This window comes from Bombus flavifrons, chromosome 5 (genome assembly GCF_040668555.2).
Source record: "Bombus flavifrons isolate JBK064 chromosome 5, iyBomFlav1_principal, whole genome shotgun sequence".
Classification (NCBI taxonomy): Eukaryota; Metazoa; Arthropoda; class Insecta; order Hymenoptera; family Apidae; genus Bombus; species Bombus flavifrons.
Genome location: NC_138446.1, coordinates 16876923 through 16899724, shown reverse-complemented (window position 1 = coordinate 16899724; position 22802 = coordinate 16876923). Strand labels below are relative to the sequence as shown.

The 22802-nt window shown below is 37.5% G+C and overlaps 4 protein-coding genes across 14 annotated transcripts in view; 1 reads left to right on the top strand and 3 right to left on the bottom strand.

Annotated features, from left to right (window-relative positions):
* Positions 1–35: 35 nt before the first annotated feature.
* Nup214 (nuclear pore complex protein Nup214) lies at positions 36–5604 on the bottom strand. Its single transcript, XM_069114010.1, has 5 exons — positions 5448–5604; positions 4954–5244; positions 557–4862; positions 281–467; positions 36–184 (listed from the first exon to the last, which is right to left on the bottom strand). The coding sequence occupies exons 1-5, from the start codon at positions 5478–5480 to the stop codon at positions 157–159; spliced, it is 4845 nt and encodes a 1614-aa protein (XP_068970111.1). The 5' UTR covers positions 5481–5604; the 3' UTR covers positions 36–156.
* Positions 5605–6050: 446 nt separating this feature from the next.
* On the top strand, positions 6051–8627 carry LOC138180329 (WD repeat-containing protein 46). The gene is made up of 6 exons (XM_069114097.1): positions 6051–6204; positions 6306–6994; positions 7064–7380; positions 7458–7782; positions 7856–7969; positions 8024–8627. The coding sequence occupies exons 1-6, from the start codon at positions 6192–6194 to the stop codon at positions 8144–8146; spliced, it is 1581 nt and encodes a 526-aa protein (XP_068970198.1). The 5' UTR covers positions 6051–6191; the 3' UTR covers positions 8147–8627.
* Positions 8628–8680: 53 nt separating this feature from the next.
* On the bottom strand, positions 8681–17142 carry alpha-Spec (alpha spectrin). Of its 3 annotated transcripts, none has more exons than XM_069114095.1 (8): positions 17020–17142; positions 16662–16890; positions 16354–16585; positions 12664–16280; positions 12536–12580; positions 9224–12185; positions 8930–9096; positions 8681–8855 (listed from the first exon to the last, which is right to left on the bottom strand). In XM_069114095.1, exons 2-8 carry the CDS (start codon positions 16809–16811, stop codon positions 8727–8729), a joined length of 7302 nt encoding a protein of 2433 aa, XP_068970196.1. In that variant the 5' UTR covers positions 16812–16890; positions 17020–17142; the 3' UTR covers positions 8681–8726. The 3 variants fall into 3 exon arrangements, with proteins under 3 accessions (XP_068970196.1, XP_068970194.1, XP_068970195.1); XM_069114093.1 differs by having other exon boundaries at positions 16662–16868; positions 17020–17134; XM_069114094.1 differs by lacking the exon at positions 12536–12580 and having other exon boundaries at positions 16662–16868; positions 17020–17133.
* A 353-nt stretch (positions 17143–17495) lies between these two features.
* Positions 17496–22802, bottom strand: part of Eip74EF (Ecdysone-induced protein E74) — a 145260-nt gene continuing 139953 nt past the window's right edge. For all 9 annotated transcript variants that reach the window (XM_069113838.1, XM_069113837.1, XM_069113841.1 and 6 more), the window contains one exon: positions 17496–20982. In XM_069113838.1, coding sequence (XP_068969939.1) covers positions 20432–20982 — 551 coding nt within the window. In that variant the 3' untranslated portion in view covers positions 17496–20431. The remainder of the gene's footprint in view (positions 20983–22802) is intronic.

The window sequence follows — 22802 nt, the reverse complement described above, 5'->3', positions numbered from 1 at the left end:
TTGATCTTTTTTTCTTTTTTATAAAAAGTAATCATAAATACACGATTTAAACAGACTGAAGGAGCACGAGAAGTCTATCTTCTTTTAATAAAAATAATGTATCATTATGTAATTAATGTATCATTATGTAATTTATTTAATTTAGATATTTGTTGATTACCGCCAAGTGGAAAAAGAGCTTCCGCTATAACAAAAAGTACATTAAACACTTTTTACTTTATGAATCTAAAAAGTTATAAAAAAATGTAAAAAAATAAGAAGAATTTAATTTTTAACTTACCTAGTAAATACTGGAGATTTTGGTACATCTGTGGTTTTTTGTGCTAAGCTACTGAAACTAAGCCCACCTGATTGACTCGCTAGAGTTTCAAATGTGCTACTACCACCACTTACATTTCCAAATACCTTCGGCATGTTGTTATCAATTGGAGCAGGACTTCCTCCCATAGTAGGTGGATTTCCAAATGCTGTTTTATATATTATTAGTAATTAAATTTTATTCATAACTTAAAGAAGATACGAAGTACAGAAAAGTGTAATGTGATATATTATTTACCTGGAGGACTAGTATTGACTCCAAATGCTGTCGTCGCAAAACCGGTGCCGAAGACTGGTTTTGGTGCTCCAAACGTTGGTGCTGATCCAAATATTGGTTTAGCATTAAATGAAGGTGTTTGCCCAAAGGCATTAGGTTGTGCACCTAATACAAGCTGTTCTACACCCATTGGCGATGTATTAGCTGCGGTACCGCCAAATACAGATGGAGATCCTGCTGAAGATAACGCTGGAGTGACATTGTTTGTTGCACCACCAAAAAATGATGTAGAGCCCGTGTTTGATGTGGAACCAAATATTGAGTCAGATTTCTGGGCATTATTATCAAAGACGAACGTTTGAGGTGTTCCGAACGTATTTATCGAGGAAGTATTTCCTCCGAAAATAGAACCTGATGAGGATACTTGAGTGTTTTCACCAAAGATCGAATTAGTATTAGTTCCGCTGAAGATCGAAACGTTCGTTAAAACTTTAGTCGTTTTGTCAAACATAAATGTGCTCTGAGCATTTTCAAAAGGCTTAAAAAGGGGTGTAGTAGTAGCTGGTTTTCCAAACGTATTATCTGTTGGAGGAACTACTGGCGTACTTGGAAACTGAGAGCTCATTGTAAGGGGAGGTTTACCAAAAACTGGAGCAACTGTACTTGTTGCAACAGTTCCGAATGTAAGTGTAGGTAATGTAGCAGTAGTAGTAGCAGTTATAATAGTAGTAGTAGTTGTTGTTGTTGCTGTAATAATAGTGGTAGTAGTAGTAGCAGCAGCAGCAACAGCAGCAACAGCAGCAGCAGCAATAGTAGTAGTAGTAGTAGTAGTAGGAGTACTAGTAGTAGCAGTACTAACAGTAGTAGTGGTAATAGCAGTAGTAGCAGTTGTAGTTGTACTAGCAGTAGTAGTAGAAGTAGTAGCAGTAGTAGTAGTAGCAGTAGTAGTAGCAGTAGTAGTAGTAGCAGCAGTAGTAGTAGTAGTACTAGTAGTAGTAGTAGTAGTAGGAGCATTGGCGGAGCTTGCTGTAGGTAACATAATGGGACCTTTCTCGAAAGGTCTTGATAAAGTACTTTGAAAAGGAGAGATGGTAGCAGAAGTTGTTGTCGTTGTATTTGCTGTTGTACTTGGTGTTGTGAAGAAACCACCAAATAGTGGCATGGATGAAGTAGTTGGAGTAGAATTTGACATTTCTTCAAATATAGAAACATTCGATGTACTGTTCAGAATGTTGAACAAAGGTGTAGTAGAAGATGCAAGTAAATCTTGTGCAGCACTTGTTGGAAGGCTAGAAGTTGTTGCTTCAGTATGAGGTACTTCTACAATTGTAACAGAATTATGTTGTGCAGAAATTTGACTTTCATTAGGTGAGAGAATTTGATTAACGTCAGATCTTCCAAACGTAGCTTTGTAGTTATATTTTCCATCGGTACTAGGACTATTATTAGTAGATATACTAGGTGCTTGATTAGATGTCTGAAGTCCTATAAATGACCCTGTTAAACTTAATACATCTTGTGTTTGAGATTTTGTCGCTGGTGATGTCATTTTTAAATTAAATGGAGTAATAACGTTTGATGATTTCGAAGCAAAAGTTGTTTGTGCATTCGTTGTTTGTGATACAACAAATGTACTCTGTGTAGTACTCTTTATTGGTGCAGGGATGGTAATTGGAGTAGCAAAACTAAATGTAGATACTGCTTTGGCTTTTACTGCTGTTGTCACTGGTAATGTCACTCCGGTATTTGGGGTAGTTTGTATTTTTTCTAACGAAGTCTCTGGTGGTAATGCATCCTTTAATGAACTACCATTAAACAAGTTATTTTCTGTTTTAATAGTATGCAACCACATTGATTGGATAGCTGGATTTTGTGCTGCTGTTTCTTCTAACTTTTGCACTGATGTATCAAATGTAGTAGTATCAACCTTAGGAAAAGCTTTTATTAAGTTAGACGAAGTATGAGCAGGAACATGTAATTGCATCTGATTTAATGTAATAGTATCTTGTTTAGCTTTAGTACTTTGAGGTACTCCAGTAGTTGTTGGTATACTAGATATTTTCTCTGCTTGTACAGGTTTATTTCCAGATATAGGAAAAGTAATGCCAAAGCTAGGTTGTTTGCTTTGTATTTTGTTTTGTATTGACACATTGTTAGATTCACTTGTGCATTCGCTTGTACCAATTCCTGCTACAATGCTAGCCATAGAATCTAAAGGATCAATATATGTATTCTGTTGTTTAGTAATTGTATTTTGTTTGGAAACAGATTGATCAACCTTATTTTTTATATTAATGCTGGTAGTATTTGAAGAGGTTAAAGAGGACAACGTTTCTTCCAAACGATCTTGAATATTTGAAGAACTAACAGGTCTTATAATCCTTGGAGTAGAAGCAGATAAATGTTCTCTTAATTTAATTTGTTTTTCTTGAGAAAAACTCAAAGTTTTAGAAGCAATTGCCTTGCATCGCGCTTCTATGATTCCTGTGTTTCTTGGAAGAATGGTTGAATATTTTGACGATGCGATAGTTAAATTAGATAATGAATGATTTAATCCAAAAATACTATTATTACGAGTAATTAATTTCCATCGCTTTTTAAGGTGTTCCATTCTGCTTTTTTCTTCTTGTATAATTTTACTATGTAATATAAGATTCTGATATAAAAACTCTAAATGAGGTATTTTCATTCGTGACGTTTCTCGAGATTTATGATTTGACCATTCTAGGTCTAAAATTTTACTAGCTTGAGTTAACTGCGTTTGAGTGTAATAATAAAGTTTTTGTAGATCAGACATTTTATTGTTATCTCCACAATTTCTAGTGGTAAAATCGTTAGTTGCTGCATTTTTTGATTTTGTTTCTTCAACCCAAGCAAATGATTGTAATAATAGCGCTTTCAAATATGCTATGTCGCTAGATAAACTATTTGTTGTTTCTTTCAATTCCCGTAAAAACTGATCTATCACAATAGATGTGTCTACAAGTTTTTGACGTTCTTCTTCTGTATCATACTCTAACGTTTGTGGTTCTAATCTTTTACGTAATTCTTTCTCAAACAAATTATGTTCTTCTATATATGCATGATTATCTTTAGCATCATCATCTACAAATGGTTTTGGTTCCACAGACTCTTGCATAATTGTTTCTCTAATTGACGTTAATTTAATATCCGGTTTTGCAATTTCTTGAGGTTGAATTTCTCTAGTTGGTTCCAATTTCATCCCCATACTGATTTGTTCAGGTTTCTGCTCTTGCTGTGGTTTCTCAGTTGGAGGTAATGTAAAACTAGATTTCTGAATAAATTTATTCAGAATGTTTCCTGCAGAAAGAGGTTTTGAACGTTCAAGAGTATTTTCTGGTTGCTTAACTAGTGGTGTACTAGTTGCAGCACCATTCATAATAAGAGATTTTTCAGGACTAATGTTTGACTGTGTTTGCAGGGGTATTGCAATAATTTCTGTAGGTGGAGAATTAATAGAAGGACATTTGGGACTTAGATTCACCATATGAAAGCTGCATAATTGTCCAGATGTTGCAAGAATGTGAAGTATAGGAACTGGATGGGGCAAAGTGGAATCTGCCCCCCATGGTAATTTTCTAACTGGAGATTTATCAATAGCTAAACCTACTGGATAGCTTTCTGTGGTGTGAATCAATGGTAATTCAGCTCTGCCACTATCTACCAATTGCCACTGATTCCAAGTAACACCTTTATCTGTAGATCCTAATACAGCTATTTCACTGCTATTGCTACTAGCAGCAATAATTAAGCCCCATTCTGGTACATGATCAAAGTAATAACGAGGAATTGTTCCTTCTGCTTCTGAATCTGTTATTCCATAAGTAATATCTTCATAATAAGTAAAAACAGCATTTGTTTCGCCTTTAGGGGCATCAATTACAAGAACATTAATTCCCTGTTCATTACTCAAATAAGCAGCACAAAATTGATAATTGCTAACCCATAAAATACTAATAACTTCACCAATGTATGGATTGGGGCCAGGAATTGTCCTTGCTATCTTTAAATCAGGTTTAAGTTGTACTATACTACCATTTTTACAACCCACAACAATTTGTTTTCCTTTAGGGCTCCATGCTGCACATAAGGCATTTATATGTTCATTGTTCAATTTTTCTTTCAATTCGAAAGTGTCCAGTTCGGTTGTAGCCTTTTTCTTTTCTTTTATTTTAAAACTACCAATTGTATAATCACTAGCTATTGTACACAACATCCTTGGTACGGCGGGATTCCATCGTAGATCATACACAAGTATATCTCCGCTTAATGTAGAAATTTTAACTTTATGTAGTAATTGTAAACTCTAAGAAAAAGAAATATGATTACAATATGCTTCGAGTTACTCAGTAATAATTCAAAAGAAAGAAATTTTATATAAAATAGATTAAACGTACATTTTTTGTAAGTGCCTCTGCATCATAAATTAAAACCATAGGTCCATGTGCCACGGCTAGATAGGTACAATCACAATTAAGTGTTAGTTTAGACACAACTAGAGGCACATTAAATTCTATTTTCCATTCTGGGTCACTGTCTTCTCCTGGTTTCAATATAATTATTTTATTATTTTGTCCTGCATATAACAACCCCCTTCTTTTATCTGCAGCCAATAAACTGCATGCAGTTGGTGTGGATGTGAATGCATCTAAAATTTGGGAAGTGTTTGACTGTTTAAATTGAAATTCCTGAAAAATAATTGCATTAATAAAATAAATATCATACAAATATAATAAGAAAGAAATGTATATACATATATTTCCTTATACTTGAATATAACAAAATAGTATGTCATAAATATTTGATTTAAAAATATATTTTGATAAGGTTATAGGCTGCATGTATATTGCAAATATTGACAATTGCGTTTCTAGGAAATAACATATAATACCTGGATGTCCTTTGGATCAGACGCAGCTTTCATGTTTAATTATTTTATAACAGTCTTCATAAAAATTAATCCGATAGGAATTAAATTTCTTCGGATTCTTGACAAGATTAAATTTAAAGTAAACGAAAGCAATAATAGCTGCACAAACTTTGATTACGTAGATTAAGATTGTACACATTTGGTGTTTTTCACAGAAGAATCTCTTAGCTCCTCTAGCGGCATCAAGACACAAGTTTGGGAATATTTAAATTAAACAAACTAACAAAATTTAGCATTAAATATTATTATAATTTCAATATCTTTTTGATTAATGATTTTTAGTATTTTTTCTGAAATTGTACATTTTCCTCTCTACGAAATAGTGTAATTTTAGATATTGATTATTATAAAAAATAATTATTATTAAAAATTTATATCTTTTTTATTTCCTAATACTTCCTGCATTTAATACAATAGTTATACTTAATCCAATTACGTAAAATTCTAAAACTTATTTAGGATAACGGTCATCTTTTAAAAACCCCCTAAGAATAAGAATATACTGTTTCTTCCATAAACTTTGATTTAAACTTCAAATAAATATGGCGTCTCGCGTGATTACCAAAGATGCTAGAAGTAGGGACGCGGTTGTACATGACCGTGGCTTATGATGTTCGCATGTGGTTTGGTTAGAATTAAGATCAAATGGAATATTTGAGTTTCTACATTTAAAGTAATAATCGTTATTTTAGTTTCGAGAACGAGATGGAACCTATAAGTACTTAAGTTTATATTTCATATATGCGTTTTTCTATTCACTACTATAATTTTATTTCGCATGCGTACGTTTAAAGACTAACTGTTTGATAATATTTACAGGAAAGAAATATCGTGCACGAGTACCAATTAATAAAGAAAGGTTAGCGAAACATGATAAAGGCGGAGGAATCGATTTAAGGGCGACATCAACTAATATAAAAAATAAAGTAATAAGACAGAAATTAAAAAAAAGAGAGAATACTTTTAATAATACAATAAAGGATACTGCGCGCACTGAATTATTTTTGGCAGAAGATTATGGTTGCTTAGAGGCTGATCCTGGGGAAGTAACAGTGCAATATAAACAAAAGCAAATTGCAGACAATGTGGATATAACTTCTGCAGCTAAGCATTTTACATTAGATTTAGAGTTTGGCCCATATTACATAAAATATACAAGAAATGGTAGACACTTAGTACTAGGTGGGAGGAAAGGCCATGTAGCGGCTTTAGATTGGGTCACAAAAAGATTAGCCTGTGAAATAAATGTAATGGAATCGGTACATGATGTATCATGGCTTCATATAGAAACAATGTTTGCTGTGGCGCAAAAAGAATGGGTGTTTATATATGACAACCAAGGAATTGAACTCCATTGTTTGAAAAAATTGTACAGAGTTAATAAATTAGAATTTTTACCTTATCATTTTTTGCTTGCCACTGGATCTAGTGAAGGTTACTTGTCATGGTTGGATGTTTCTATAGGCAAATTTATAACATCTTTTAATTGCAGATTAGGAAGGATTACAGTAAGCTTGAGTATATTTGACACTTTTCTGTAGGGATACTATGTGATATTATAATTGCTTATTTTTTAGGTAATGACACAAAATCCTGCTAATGCTGTGCTTTGTGTGGGTGATTCAAAAGGAGTGGTTTCTATGTGGTCTCCAAACAGTAAGGATCCTTTGGCAAAAATGTTGTGCCATACTCAAGGAATATCTACCTGTGCAATTCATCCTTATGGAACTTACATGGCAACTAGTTGTCTGAACAGATTCATAAAAATATGGGACATCAGACAGTTAGCAGGTCCCGTGCATGATTATCGCGTACGCTCTCCTATTTACCATTTATCTTATAGTCAGACTGGCCAAATAGCAATGGCAATGGGAAATGTTATTGAAGTTCATCAGTAAATATGCGATAATTTATGTCTATGTGATAATAAGAATCATATATATACATTTTTATAGTTTGTCGTTTTTATAGATTGTCGGGTGATGGAATGAAACCCTATTTACGTCACAGAACCAAGTCGTCAGTGACAAGTATGCAATTTTGTCCATATGAAGACGTTTTAGGTGTTGGTACAATGGGAGGAGTATCTTCTCTTCTAATACCTGGAAGTGGAGAACCTAACTTTGATGCTCTTGAAAGTAATCCATTCCAAACTAAAACTCAGAGACGTGAAGCTGAAGTAAAAGCACTATTGGACAAGATTCAACCAGAACTAATATGTTTGGAACCACTTGCTATAACAGAAGTAGATGTATCCACTCTTAAAGATAAAATAGAAGCTGAAAAGAAACTCTTGGTGAGTATTTAAAGAGTTAAATCATTTAAATTTCTTAGTAATCATATAAATAATTATTTATATATTTTTATAGTATCTCAAACCAAGGAATATAGATTTCAAACCTCGTAGAACGAAAGCTAAAGGAAAAGGAGGAACAGCTAAAGTGATTAAGACTAAGAGAATTCTAAAAGAATTGAGTCGAAAGGTAAGTGATTTTTTTGTATATGTATATTGGAATGCTAGGAATTATGTCTTTCAGGAAACTATCGATGTACTTCGCCAAGCAGACATGCGACCAGATACCAAGAAAGCAGGACCTCAGAAAGATTATGGAGTACTAAATAGATTTTTACCAAAATCTAATAGAAGAACAAGTAAATAATAAAACGTTGTTCAAGCTATTAGAAAAAATGCATTTCTATTTTATATCTTTCTGTAATTTTTCAAATATTAGGTTGTCCAAAAAGTTTCTTTCGTTTTATGAGGAAATAATAGGCGCACAACGTTTTTTGTTTTATATTATTTTGTCGAATTGCATACGGTCCATTTTGTTCTGTTGAGATAAACACCACGACATTTCACATACTTGGTTTCACGTTTATATGAAGGTGCACTGTTGTAAAAAAACACGTTTGCGAAAGAAAGGCACTTTTCGGACAACCTTTCGTATAATCTAAGTAAAATCTTGTTAAAAAAAAAGTAAACTTTCTTAATTAATTGGTACTGAATTTATGTGTATGTATAAATTGTTATACATAAAGAGTATAATTTATTTCTCATGATTCTTCATCGATAGCATATGTATCAATACAAAGTAGTGCAAAGTGTGGTGTAAATAAAATCAAGTTAAATAATTGATTAGACATATGGTATTGAAGTATCAAGGTATTTAATAAAATAAGTAAGCATCCAATAGTTTAATTGTAACATATTCTATAATTTAATAACTGTTGTAACTACAACTAATTTTGGAAAAGAGTGCGAGTAAATTCGATATAATCCAAGGCTCCTGTGATTGGTCGCTCCGTTTTTGGATCGACGTAAGGTTTCATACGAGCAACACAGTAATCAGCCATCTCCTTGGTAAGATTCTAAGCATATATGAAATATCGTTAATATACACCAAATAAATTGATAATTGTATATTTGGAAATTCTATACTTACAGCATATAATTCTTCTTTCGTAACATATGGCCGATCTGCCGCAGTAATAGCACGGAAAGCATTTTCGATTTCTTCGGAACTTTGTACATTCTCGGTTTCCTTGCTAATCATAAACGCCATGTATTCTTGTAACGATACGTAACCATCTCTATTCGGATCAACGATATCTGCAAAATAAACAAAAAGATAGCATATTACACTGTTTCAATATACAAACAAGAACTTTTACGCTTTTCATTAATTATCTAATTTATCTGCATTTAATGACATAATAAATATGAGTATAAAATATACCTAAAATGTTTTCGAATTCTGGATCAGGCTGGCCTTCTTCTACCATTGGTAAATCGTAACCAAGGGCCCTCAAACATGATTTGAATTCCTGGTGATTTAGACGACCGCTCTTGTCCTTGTCGAAGTGTTTGAACATCATCGAGAACTCTTTGAGTGCGTCTTCAGAAACACCGGATTGGTTACGTGCTTGTATTTGTTGTTCCAAGTTGTGTTGCATGCGCATTCCCAGTTGATCTAATTGATCCCATTGTTGTGCCAAGCCTACGGTACTATGTTCCGTGTAACGATTGTCCAAGATTAGATGTTCTTCCAAAATAGCTCCCAAGTCTTCGATCTTCTTTAGATCTTGACGACGAGCACGAACCTCTTGAGTCTTTCTCTTTGTTGCTTCCAATTGTTGTTCTAATGATCCTGATCCTTCCATCATAGACGTTCTTGTCTCCGCTAGCCATTGATGGAATGCATTAGCATGTTTAGCAAACTCTTTACGCAACTTGTCATTCTCTTCTTGCCGTTGAGCTTCTTTCGCAAGCTCCACGTCGCGTTCTTTAATTATCTTCTGTAAATTACGCCAGGTATCTTCTAATGCTTCCATTGTGAACCATGTGTACGGATTGGGGCCAACATTGAAGCTCTTGATTTGCCTGTCAAGGGCAGCTAAAGCTTCGAAGTCTGCTTCTGCCGAGGATAAACTCGCTTGGAATTGTGCATGTGCTTCTCTGAGGGCTCGAATTTCTTCGATACTGTTACATCGCACAGGGTCTGTTAAATCTTCTTCTGCGTTCTCAAACCACGAGTTGAAAGCAGAGGCTTTCTTAGCGAATGTCAAATACAATTCTTCAATTTGTCTGAACTGATCTTGCATTCTTAGCAAGCGTTGCTTTCTCGCGTCAGAATCGGCCAGGAGCTTCTGCCAGCGAGCAATAACATCCGCATGACGTTTTTGAATACTAGGCGTCTGATCATGACCAGAATCGACTAGCATTTCCTTCAAAGAAGTGATGTTCTGAATTCCTTCGTGTTCAAAGGCATGCAATCCGGCATCAAAGGTTTCCTGTTTAGTCAGCAGTGTCTGAACGGTAGACAAGTCTCGTCCGAATTCCTCTGAGCGTACGTGAGTTTCCTTGTCAGCGATCCAAGATTCAACTACATCTGCCTTCCACATAAACTGCAAATAAGCCGAATTATCATTAAGTCGTGTCTTCCTTCTAGCAGCAAGAGCACCAAGTTGTTCCAATTTGTTACGAAGTTGGGCACATCTTTGTCCTATAGCGTCCGCACGATGATTTCCAGCCTTGATCAAAGCTTCCCCTGCTTCGCAAATGTCTTTGCAACGTTCACCATGAGCTGCAAAGTCAGTTTCAAATGCGTCATGTTTTTTCAGTAAGCCCTGAACAGCAGCCATAGTGTCACCATAATCTTCGACCGATAGCAACTGTTGTTTTTCTGTGATCCAAGCTTCTTCCTCTTCTACTTTAGCTAAAAATTGTTGATAAGTTAGGGACTCATCCAGTTTCTGTCCTCTATTGGCTGCTAGCTGTTTTAATTCAGCCCATGCTTGGTTGAGTAGCTTTAGACGTTGCTCAATTTCAGGCACTCCCAAATTAGAGACGTCCATCAATTTCTCTCCTGCTTCTTGAACAGCTTGTATAGCAGGCTCATGACTACCTAACTCTGCCTCCAGTCTCTTGTGTTTCTTCTTCAAGTTTTGTACGCCAGTGAGATCACGACCATAGTCGTCTGATCCAACTAGTAGCTTTTTCTCCTTGATCCAAGACTCTTCATCGGCGATGTCCCTGAAGAATTGATGCAAAGTGTTTGCTTCGTTCAACCTTGCCTGTCTATGAGCAGCGAGGTTACGAATTCTCTCATAACGCTCGTTTATACTCTGTCGTTTCTCTTGGATACCAGCTGCGTCAAATTGTCCACTTTCAATCAGCGAATCTGCTTGCGCATTCATGTCCTTGATCCTTTCTTCGTGTGCTTGAATGTCAGCCTCAACCAACTGGTGCTTTTTCATTAAATTTTGTACAGAAGCTAGATCTTTGCCAGCATCTTCGGACGTAAGCAAGCTTTCCACTTCGCCAAGCCAGAAATCTAGATCTTTAACAGCAGCAATATATGTACGCTGTTTATTGGCTTCTTTCAGTTTCATCGACTTCTCCGTAGTCTTCTGGGTAAGATACTCCCATTGATCGGCAATTGACGCTAGCCTCTTTTGGACAGCGTCCTCAGAACCAGCACATTGGTGTTTCTCGATTAAATTACCTCCCATAGCTAATACAGATTGAATTCTGTCCGCATTTGCTGCCAATTCAGCCTCAAATGCTTGGTGTTTCTGATGTTTTGATTGAATATTAGCTGGATCCTTGTAGTTCTCCTCAGTAGCGAGCTGCAGTTTCTCAGCAATCCAATTTTCCATTTCATCGGCATCTCGGGAGAATTGTTGTAGAGTTTGAGATTCTCCTAACTTGGAACGTTTCTCAATAAGAGCATCTTTCAAATGTTTCCAGCGGTCCAGAACTTGGCAACGTCTATCGTCAATTGGTTTTGCAGCATAATGTTCGGCAGCGATTAACTGATCAGCCAGAGTCTGCAATGTGGCAATCTTCTCTTCGTGAGCATTGATAGCTTTGTCAAAGTCCTCGTGTTTCTTAATGAGAGCCTCTACGTTGTCACTACTATCAACAGTGTCTGCACTGCTTAAGAAAGCTTCTCGGGCGCTCATCCAGTTCTCAGCTTGCTCGCAATCTCTGCAGAACAATTGTAGCTCCAAGTTTTGATCTAGCTGCATACGTCGTTGAATCCAAGCTTTCTCTAGTTCTTGGCGTGCTTCAGCCATAGATTCGAGTTTTTCTTGAATCTCGACACTGGCATAGTGACTGGATTGTAAAAGCTGTTGACCGAAAAGTTCGAATGCCTGGAAAGTACCTGCTCTGGCGTCGATCTCCATGCGATGTTCCTATAACATAAACGAAATTAGGGTCACATAGATTCACGTATACTACTTTAACATCCTCGATATAAATTCACACGCATATTTTGCACGTATCTCAATCCACTCGACAATAGAGACTACGATAAGCGGAAAAGGCAGCGATTACACTATAAGAAGCGTTGATAGTACTCCATAAGTGTTAATAAGGCGGTGTCTTCATTACTAAAACATCGATTTGCCAATCTGTTCTTTTTTCATAAAACAGAGATTTAAAAACAACAGAAAAAATATACCAAAAGTGATTAATTATAAAGAACGTATTCAGAGACAAAGTCGCACAGTTTTGCTCCATGCTCTCTTAAACTTTTCAGTACCTCTGGAAGTATGCCGTATCGTGCGTCTATCTCTGCTCTGTGATTCTATAATTCATGAATGACTCGTGAACGACCGTGTGAGCATTGGACCATTTCAATATCAATAACTTTTTAATTGATCAACTCACCTGGTGTCGTTCTAGGAGAGCTTCCGCACCGGTCACATCTGAAGCCAGCTCCTCTGACGCGACTAAACCCATCATCGAGTTGATCCAAGCCATCAGATCTCTGTAGTCACTAAGGAAACGTTGCAGATCATAAGAATCCAGCAACTTTTCCTTCCTACTATTAGCTTTTGCCGTCAGTTGAGTCCATTCTTCGTTGATCTCTTTCTGCTTGGCGTAGGTCTGTTCAGCAGTTTCAGGATGTGATTGCATCAAGCGATTAGCCGTTTCATCCAGCTGTTTAATTTTATCTCCCAAGGCAGCCAAATCTCTTTCCAGACCCTCGTGCTTGCGCTGCAAAGCCTGAACGCTCCGTAAATCTTTTCCAAGATCGTCGTTGTTCAGTGCAGCATCCTTCTCTCGAATCCAGTCCTTGGTCTCATCGACGTCACGATGGAATCGTTGAACCTCGTGAGCGGAACCAAGTTGATTAGCACGTTCCGCAGTGAGAGTTTGCAAGCTGGTCCATTTTTCGTTCAGATCCTGTATCTGCGTTTGAATCTTCAGAGCAGCTTCTGTCTGCCCAAGACTCATTAACTGTACGGCAATCTCGTTCATTTCAGCTAACCGAACCTCATTGGCTTTCAAGTCTGCCTGGAAGTCATCGAATTTCTTCTGCATTACCTCTACCTGTTCTAGATCCTCACCAACGTCCTGAACTTGAGCATGATTCTCTTTATCCTTAATCCAAGTGGCCAATTCTGCAGCTTCTCTGACAAGTACATAAGCCTTGGCTGTTTCATTGAGTTTATTTTGCCTTTCGCGCGCAAGTCTCAAAAGATCATCATACTGAGCTTCTATCTGAGCTTGCCTGGCAGCTATGGAACTTTGTTCTCTGGCAAGATTCTGTTGAGAAGCGCTTAATCCCGCCTCGGGTTCTACCCTCTTTACATAGGCAGCTGGAACAAAACCTTGACGATCATTTACTTCAACTTTCCACCAATCTTTGTTATTAGAATTCAACAGAGTCAAAGTGTCGCCCTTCTTCATGGAAACTTCTCTTGGTGACTTCTCTGTATAGTCATAGAGAGCCACCACACACTCTTTGCCAGTAATATCAATAGTAGGAGTTTCCTGTTGACGACAAGAAGCAGCCTGGTCTCTAAGAGCAGCTATGGTACTTGCAAATGCCTCCAGATCACTGACCAATGCCTCGTGTTTCTTTAAAAGAGCCTCAGAACTATCTTCGTCTTTTCCATAGTCAGCATTCATAACTATGGGTCGTTTTTCCTTCATCCAGGATTCAGCTTCATTGGCATCAGCAAAGTACTGATGTGCCTGAAGGGAGTCATCCAGGTCATTCTTACGTTGTCTGGCTTTCTCTTTCAGTTGTCCCCAATGCTCATCCAATGCAGCCAAACGTTGGCTAATTTCCTCTGCGGCGAAGTGGCTTTCTTGCAACATTGACGCACCTGCTTGACAAACAGCAGCTACACGTGGTTCGTGATTATTTATTTCTGCTAAAACAGCTTGATGCTTCTTCTGTAGATTTTGTACACCAATGAGATCGCGTCCACGGTTGGTGGACGCTGCAACTGGTTCTTTTTCGCGGATCCAAGCTTCTTCATCCTCTATATCTCTGAATAGCTGTTGTACCTGCAGTGAGTCGAGAAGTCGTTGTTTACGAATGCTCATGGGCTGTTGAAGTGCAGCGTATCGAGCTTGTAGTTGTTCCTGCTTAGCCTTGATATTGTCTGCATCAAAATGTCCCGATTTCACAAATTGATCTGCAGCTTGGGCAATGCTATCGATTCTATCCGAATGGGATGTGACGTCGGCTTCCAAAAGAGCATGCTTCTTTTGAAGATTTTGCACACTGGTTAGATCTTTGCCATAATCTTCAGACATCAGTTGTCCTTCTACTTCTGACAGCCATAACTCAATATCCTCGACGGTACGATTAAATTGTTGTTGTTGGGAGGCTTCTTGCAGCTTAGCACCTTTCTTTTCACTGGCATGAGTAAGACTTTCCCATAGAGACATAATTTCATCGGTACGAGTGCGAATTCTATCACTGGCATAGTGACCACTCTCAATTAATTCTTGACCAGTAGCTACCATCTCTTCCATACGAGTTCTGTTGGCGTTTAATTCTTGCTCAAAGTTCTGATGTTTCTGTACTTTTCCATTTAAGTTAGTGGGATCCAAGTAGCTATCATCAGTGGCAAATTTGAGCTTCTCGTTTACCCAACCCTTTGTTTCATCGCAGTCGCGTTCGAATTGCTGTAGTTTGTATGCATCCTCTAAACGGCGTCTTCTTTGAGCCGATTTTTCAAGAAGAATGGCACGTCTTTCTAACAGAAGTTGACGTCTTTGTGCCACGTCGTCAGCTGCATAATGTTCTCCTTCTATCAACTTGCCGGCAAAGTCGTCCAATATCTTGACCTTCTCCTCTTGAGCTGCCAAAGACTTGTCGAAATCTTCGTGCTTCTTAATAAGAGCTTCTACGCTGTCAAGGGAATCACCCAGGTCTTCGTTCGCTAAAAATGCTTCCTGCTTAGCCATCCATGCATCCGCTTGTTCCGTATCACGGTAGAATAGCTGCAAGTCCATGCATTGTTCGTACAAAATTTTTCGCTTTTCCCAAAGACTCAAAAGTGACTGCTTATCTTCGGCGAGAGAATTTAATTTCCTGGTTACTTCTTCTGCAGCATAATGTTTCTTTTCCAGTAGTTTGTTGCCAGCCAAAGTAGTCGCATCGAAGCTGTCGGCTCTAGCATCAATTTCTCCCTTGTGCTCCTGATGTCTTTCAACAAGAGCTTCTGCACCAGCAACGTCTTTGGCTAGTTCGTCTGCCGATATAATCGCGCGCATGTCGTTCATCCAAGAAACCAAGTCTCTATAATCAGCCAAAAATCTATGCAAATAGTACGATTCATCGAGCTTCAGACGACGTTCTTTTGCTTTTGCCGTTAAGCTCTCCCACGACTGCAAGATCTCTGCGCGTTTAGCTTGAATCTGTTTAGAATGATCTGCTTGATGAATGGCTGCAAGACGATCTGCCTCTGCTCCCAATGTATAAACTTTATCCTCTAAAGCTGCCAAATCACGTTCTATGCCCTCATGCTTTCTTTGTAAGGTTTGTACGCTTGCAAGGTCGCGTCCAAAATCATCCGAAGATAGAACAACATCCTTTTCTGCGATCCAAGCCATTGTTTCATCGGCATCTCGGTTAAATCTTTGAATTTCGTGTGCACCAAAAAGTTTCTCTTGTCTCAAAACAGCAAGCTGCTTCAATCTTTGCCAGGATTCGTTGAGTTCCTCCTTCCTACGTAGGATAGTATCACGTTCAGGATGCCCATCCAAAAGAAGTTTATCTGCCAGTTCGTTTACTTCTGTTACTCTGTATTCTTGGCTAGCCATATCCTTTTGGAATTCGTCAAATTTCCTTTGAAGTACTTCAACGTGTTCCAAGTCGTGACCAAATTCGTCCGTTGTTACAAATGCTTCCTTGTCATGAATCCAGAACATTACTTCGTCACAGTGTCGAATAAATTGTACAAGTACCAGGGCTTGTTGTAATTTAAGACCCTTGTCTGCTAATCTAGAGAGTAGCAACACCCATAACTGATGAAGATCCACTGCAAGATAAATTTGATTGTTAATTTCAAGCTATAAAATAATAACATAAACTCAATATCAATGGAAACTTACTTAATCTCTTACTAATAACATCGCTTGCAAAATGGTGTTGAGCTATCATCTCTGATCCGGTATTATCTAATGACACTATAGCATTAGAATGAGCTGCAACTTCCGCTTCGAAAGCTTGATGTTTCTGTATCTTTGCCTGAAGGTTGGTAGGATCTTTGTAACTTTCATCCGAAGCAGCTTGCAATTTTTCAAAAATCCATCCTTCGAGTTCGTCCGCATCTCGCTTAAAATACTAGAAACGAACGAATATCGTTACCAACGTGAATAATAAAAATTGAACAGAAATAAAACAACAATCAAAAATATACTTGAAAGCGACGGGAGTCCTCAAGTTTATCTCTCTTGTTCCTAGCTTCTGCCTTGAAATTCGCATATCGACTGAGAACTTGCTCTCTCCGTTCTTGAATGTCCTCAGGATTTTCCAAGATTTTCACTTCCTTTGGCGTAATCTGATCCATTTCGAACAATGCTTTTCGTTTGACGTTTTGTAGACAATTCTCTACCGTCCAAAATGGCTACAGGGTGTGGTAAGGTTGTCTGATATAGTGAAATCAATAATTAAAGCTTCAACAACGCGTTTGTCTTTTGACATCGATTCACAATTACGAATTTGGACGATCGTTTGCATAATATACAATGTAAAAACAATATAAAAGTGATACGTACCTCGCACAATCCTTCCAAATGCAATATACCGTTGACAAGTGACGTTCTCCAAGGTTCGATATTAACTGGAATCATCTACGTGTGTAACGAGCAGTGAAATACTTTCTCTTAAAGCTACGTCACTGATTGGTCGACCAATAATACGTGGAACCAATGAAAGCTTCTCTTTAGGTACGTATCTTATCAATTACCAGCAATCACCTTTATATATAACTATTACGTCACTGAAGCGTAATCCTTCCAACAAGCAGTTTCTAAACACCAATAAGAAAGTCACAATTTGACAATTTAATTTTATCTTATATTGTCTTTATTTCGATGATAAATTGATTTTAAGAAGCTTACTTGTTTCATTATTTATTCTATGATTGTATTTAATTTTATTTCAAAAATAAAAATTTGATTTGATTTTAAATATAATGATATGTATAATTGATCTTTCTTTTCTAGGAAGAAGGGTATAAAAAATATCAAAATTATGATACAGTAATCTTTTATTAAATTTCACCTACAAACAACGAATCACAGAACGTTACATTACAGTTCCTTACGTCAATCCATCGTGTCTTCGTATTATTTTACAGGTAAATAATTATAGATTTATCCCTATTACAGTAAAGTCTTATTTGTTAAAATATCTTGTAGCGTAGTCAATCGTTATGTATATGTAAATTTAATTTACCTAAAAATAGGATTTTTTTTGTTGCAATGTCCATTCATTGTTTATAAGTGGATGTTATGTATAGAAGTGGTACTATTTATAGGTACTTGCTTTTTTGTCCATTGTACTCTGATGTATTTCATTTCATTCTCTCTCTCTCTCACTCTCACTCTCTCTCTTTCTCTCTCTCTCTCTTTCTCTCTCACTCCCTCTCTTTCATTATATTCATCTTATCTTTTTTTATTGTATTTTTTAAGTATATTTTTCATCTGATACGTGTATGCAAAGTGCGATATGAAAAAAGTCTTCGTGTACCAAAAACGCTTCTCAATTTTTTTTATCTTTTTTTTCATTACTATTATTATCATTATTATTATGTTTCTCTTGACAAAAGTTACAAAACTCTATGCTGACAAAGGGGGGATGATATACAGGGTTAAAGGTTTTCTTTAAGTACCCGGACAAAGTCGATTGTATTACAAATACAAATTGCTAGAATTTTTTTCTTTAATATGTTTTCTTTGTTAGAAGGCAACACGTCTTTGTTAATTACAAGAAGGCAATTCGCTTTGTATCATCTGGTATGTCTGGCGTCCCAAGACATTTCTTCTTGATTCGAATAAACCGCGCGTATTAATTCTTTTCATGGTCATTGTTCTTTTTCCATCGTTTCCTTTTTTAAGTGGCAAAAAAATGCAAGGGACCGTTTACAGGCATTATTGGCAGCACTTGATCGTTTTTTATCTATTATTTACTGTATTACCGTTTTCTTCTCTGAAATGTTTGGAGATGATCGTCAAGAAGAACAACTTGCAGCGAGAGGTTACACCTTAGAGGTATGTCGCGTTCGTATCTCTCGTGTTCTACCTGTCTCTCCTATTTCTCGTTTTCTTTTGTTTCTTTTCATTTATCCACGATTACGAAGATTAACCAGCGTAATGTTCTTCTAAGTATGCTCTCAACGAATTTTTATGTACAAAACTTATTTCTATAGGATACGCTTGCACTCGCACGTCACGTCCGTATTCAGGGGCGGGCTGCTGCTCAATAAATTAATTTTCTCTCTAACTTATCATCATGTTTCGAACGCTCTGCCCCGTATATCAAGAAGGCTATTATACTCTAAACGTTTAGAAAAGTACGATATCTCTGATTCTAGCTGAGCATGAAAACCACGCGGATGTGCGTTTTTTTCCTCGCGGGCTACGTAATCGAATCGCTGACCGTGCAAATTGATTCATTATCGTTTGATCCTAATGTGGAGAACTTATAAAAAAACATGCAACACAAAAGAAAAACGATAATGCTTCCATAGTGATTGCTTTTTATATGTGTATATATATATATATATATATATATATATATATATATATGTATATATATACATATGTACACATATAAGATATATAAGACACGAATAGAGACATCGTACGGATAGACGGTTATTTAAACTTCCTTCTACGCAGACGTGACAGAAGAATCTCATAGACACATTAACTCGCTCCATTTACTACATAACATACAATATATATTCATATAATATATATATAATATTCAATAATATATATACTAAAGGTGTATTTTTATATATACAGAGATATACGTCTGTTTCAATAATTTTTTTATGAATTAATAACACTAGCTTGCTAAATAACATTCTTGGACCTCGTGTGTATAGCCAGCACCTTACATTGTTGAACCCTCAGCTCAAATAGAAGAGTCGCCCTTTTTTGCTTATATTTAAAAAAATATAGTGTGTGTACAGTGTGTGTCTGTGTAGACGTGTAGTGTACAGGTGTGTGTTTGTATATATGTGTACCTCTCCCTGAGCTCGCTCCGTAAAACTTTTTCAACATCTTTATCATTTCTGCACTCATATTTTTCTCCTTTCTGAATCTTTTCACAGCCCTCATTTCGTTTCGTTTTTTTTTTTTCTCTTTAAACTCTCCACGTTCGCGTGCGTGCACTTTATATAAGTTTTACTTCCCTTTTGCTTCCTTATGGTTCCCTTCGTCGACACGTATATAACAATTTCTGCTTCTTTTTCTCGTTCTAGGTAACATATATAATCGTCTAATATACAATAAATAATTTATCGCGCTCTTGAATGTACAACTGTTCGCCTATATCCCGTTTACACGTTAAGTAATAGATTCATCTTATTTTTTCCATTCTTCATTTACTCTCGATTAAAATACATTTAATAACACTTGTGCCGTAGCATCTTTAAGAACTAAATTTTGTACAAATTTGAACGAGCTCAACGTATACATATATATGTATAATATACATTTATATATATATTAGACGTTGTAAAGCTTAATACGATTACTATCGACGTACACCGTCAAGGAGTAACAAAAAAAAGAAAGACCAAAGGAGGACGAAATTTACGATATACATATAATTGTATACGTATACCGTGGCAGCTGTCGCGTCGACAAAAACAAAACGTTCATCCTCTTGCGGGTAGCGTTGTTGCGCATGCGCATCCGCTATTCGCGAGTTAATATACATATCTTTATAGGTATATACTTATAATACAAGGAACAAACGAAGTCAGAGAGAGGGCATGCTTTAGATCGTCTGAGGGTTGTGCCAAGTGGGCACATTGTGGCAGGAAGAGCTGCTCGACGATGATAATGACAACGATAAGTTCTCGCGTAAGATCGCGGCACGAATACACGAATCACTCTTTTCCCGTACAGCTCGTCTCTCGTGCTGCTGTTCCCTCGAAGGACGAACCCTGTCTCACGCGCCGGTACAGTCAATTTCTATAATATCTTTCGGTACGTCCACAAACTGATAGACCAGCCTTTGTCCGTCAACTTTCGCCAGGATACCGCGCTGATAATAATAACGCAGGGCTCTGCCCATGGTTTCATAGTTCATGTCCGGTTTATTCTTGTGTAAACCCCATAGACGAGAAACCGCCTTGCTGTCCACCAGTTTGAAGACACCTCGTTCGCGATTCGTCCATTTGATGTATCGGGGGCAGTACTCTCGGTCCTGTAGCAATTTTAATAAAAATTCCCATAGATACGTCGTCGAACCTTCGCGAGATTTCCTTTTCACCGCGGCGCCATCCCCTTGACGCGGCTTTTTTAGTTTGTTCTTTTTCGACCGTGGGGGGAAACCTAATTCCAGCAGGTACAGGTCATCGGAAACTGAGCTGGTTGCTGCTTGAATCACGCTCGTTGGAACTCCACCGGGTCCCCGTGGTGGGCTAGGAGTGCAGGGGGTGGCAAATTGGGCTCCACTGGCGTACATCGAATTTACGTAACTGCTATAGCTCTCAGACACTGTAAACAGAAGAAAAAATATCATTAAATACAGACTTATCGATCGTCTCTTGATATAAATTAGTAACAATATTTTAATTGACTAATATTTTCATATAAATAATTAAACTGAAAATTAACTGCGCAGTATAATATGTATCATATGTATTTATTATTTATAATTATAAATGTGGTCGTCATTTACGTTTGCGCAATTTCCGTCAGATGGCACCAGCATAGCTGTTGCCATTAGAAGGCAATGTAGGTTGCCATCGAATTAATCACAAATTGAATTCGGCCATTACACTTTTTGCTTGTGAAAGAAAGGATCGATCCACTTGTACGTAAAAAAATGGAATTTTGTGCGACAGCTACTACTTTTTTAACATGCTCATCAGATACGCGTCACAGCATGGACATATTATGGAATAAGTGGATTTTAATCACGCTTGATCCATTTTTTTTAACTCGATCAACTATTCATTTTACGAACATAAAAGTGCATTTTTATGTTTCCTATTCAAAAAATTGCAAATATTTATTGAAAATTTGGTGTTTTTAAATGTCCAATATATAAACTTATCCTCGCAGTAACTTTAAAAAATACTATTCTATTCGTAGTTCGAATATAGTTCGAATTTATGACTCATCAGACAATAGTAGTTGCTCGTTCTCGTAGGCCACGAATTCCATTACATATTCGATTTGGTTGTATGTTCTATTCCACTGATCATAGGCAGCCCTATTCCACTGATCATGGGCAGCCCTATTCCACTGATCATGGGCAGCCCTATTCCACTGATCACGGTCTAACGTGTTTAAAATCTTCACTAGCAGTCAATTCGTTGCGCGGCATCAATATTTTCGCAATGCGTCTCAAGTATACATCGTACTTAACCGTGCAATGAACTATTAATAGCTGTCCACGGAGCATCGTTGTCGGTGCTTTGCCGTTTCTGTCACCGGATGATTGATGCTTCGGGATCAGCTCTCTCGCGGCTTCGTCTCGATAACCTTTTTTCTCTCAGGCGGTCACGATCGATCTCGATTCCGTGACTCGTAGCGCAGGAAACGTGCATACGCGCGACCCGTCAAATCGGATACGCGATCTGCGGACGCTGCAAACATCGTTTACGCGCCCCGTTGTGGGGAGGTTAGTTACAGCTCTCGGTTGTACATAGTCGTGGGCGTAACGGCGACTAACGCGATGTACTTTTTCAAACTAACTCCCCGCGAACAGTTCTATTAATGAATGGATCGATGACATCGACCATGTAACTACGATGCTAGGAAAAAAGCAAAATATGGAAATGAGTTGTAAAACTATCTCTAATCGTAGGATTTGAATTTCATAAACGGCTATTTGTATCGGATAGTTTATCTGAATTTACTTCGATTTGCACGACGCCACCGTTGTCGTTGTTAAAATAAGTAAAGTATATAGATTCTGACAGAAACTTGTATGGCGAAACGATTCCGTGGTCTCTGCAAAAACGTGGAACTTCAGAGATGCCTCGAAATAGAAAGTATTCTTACGCCACTGGTCGTGTGGCTAGTGCCATGTGTGAGCGAAGAGAAGGAGAAGAGGTGGTGGTCGAGTAAAGAGAGGGTTAAGCGGAGCCAAATGGAGAGAGAGAGAAGGAAGGTAAGAGGGAGAGTACGGGAGTGAGATACGAGAAAGAGAACGAAGATCGAAAGGGTAGGGGAACTCTGGCTGCAGTATGATAGAGGACTGACCCGAGCCAAGGTTGCACGGGTGACGCCATCAAGCTACTAGTGCATAATAGCGCCGCTCGTTCTGAGGCCGCCGCGACTGCGCTAAAATCGGAACTCGTTCTCTG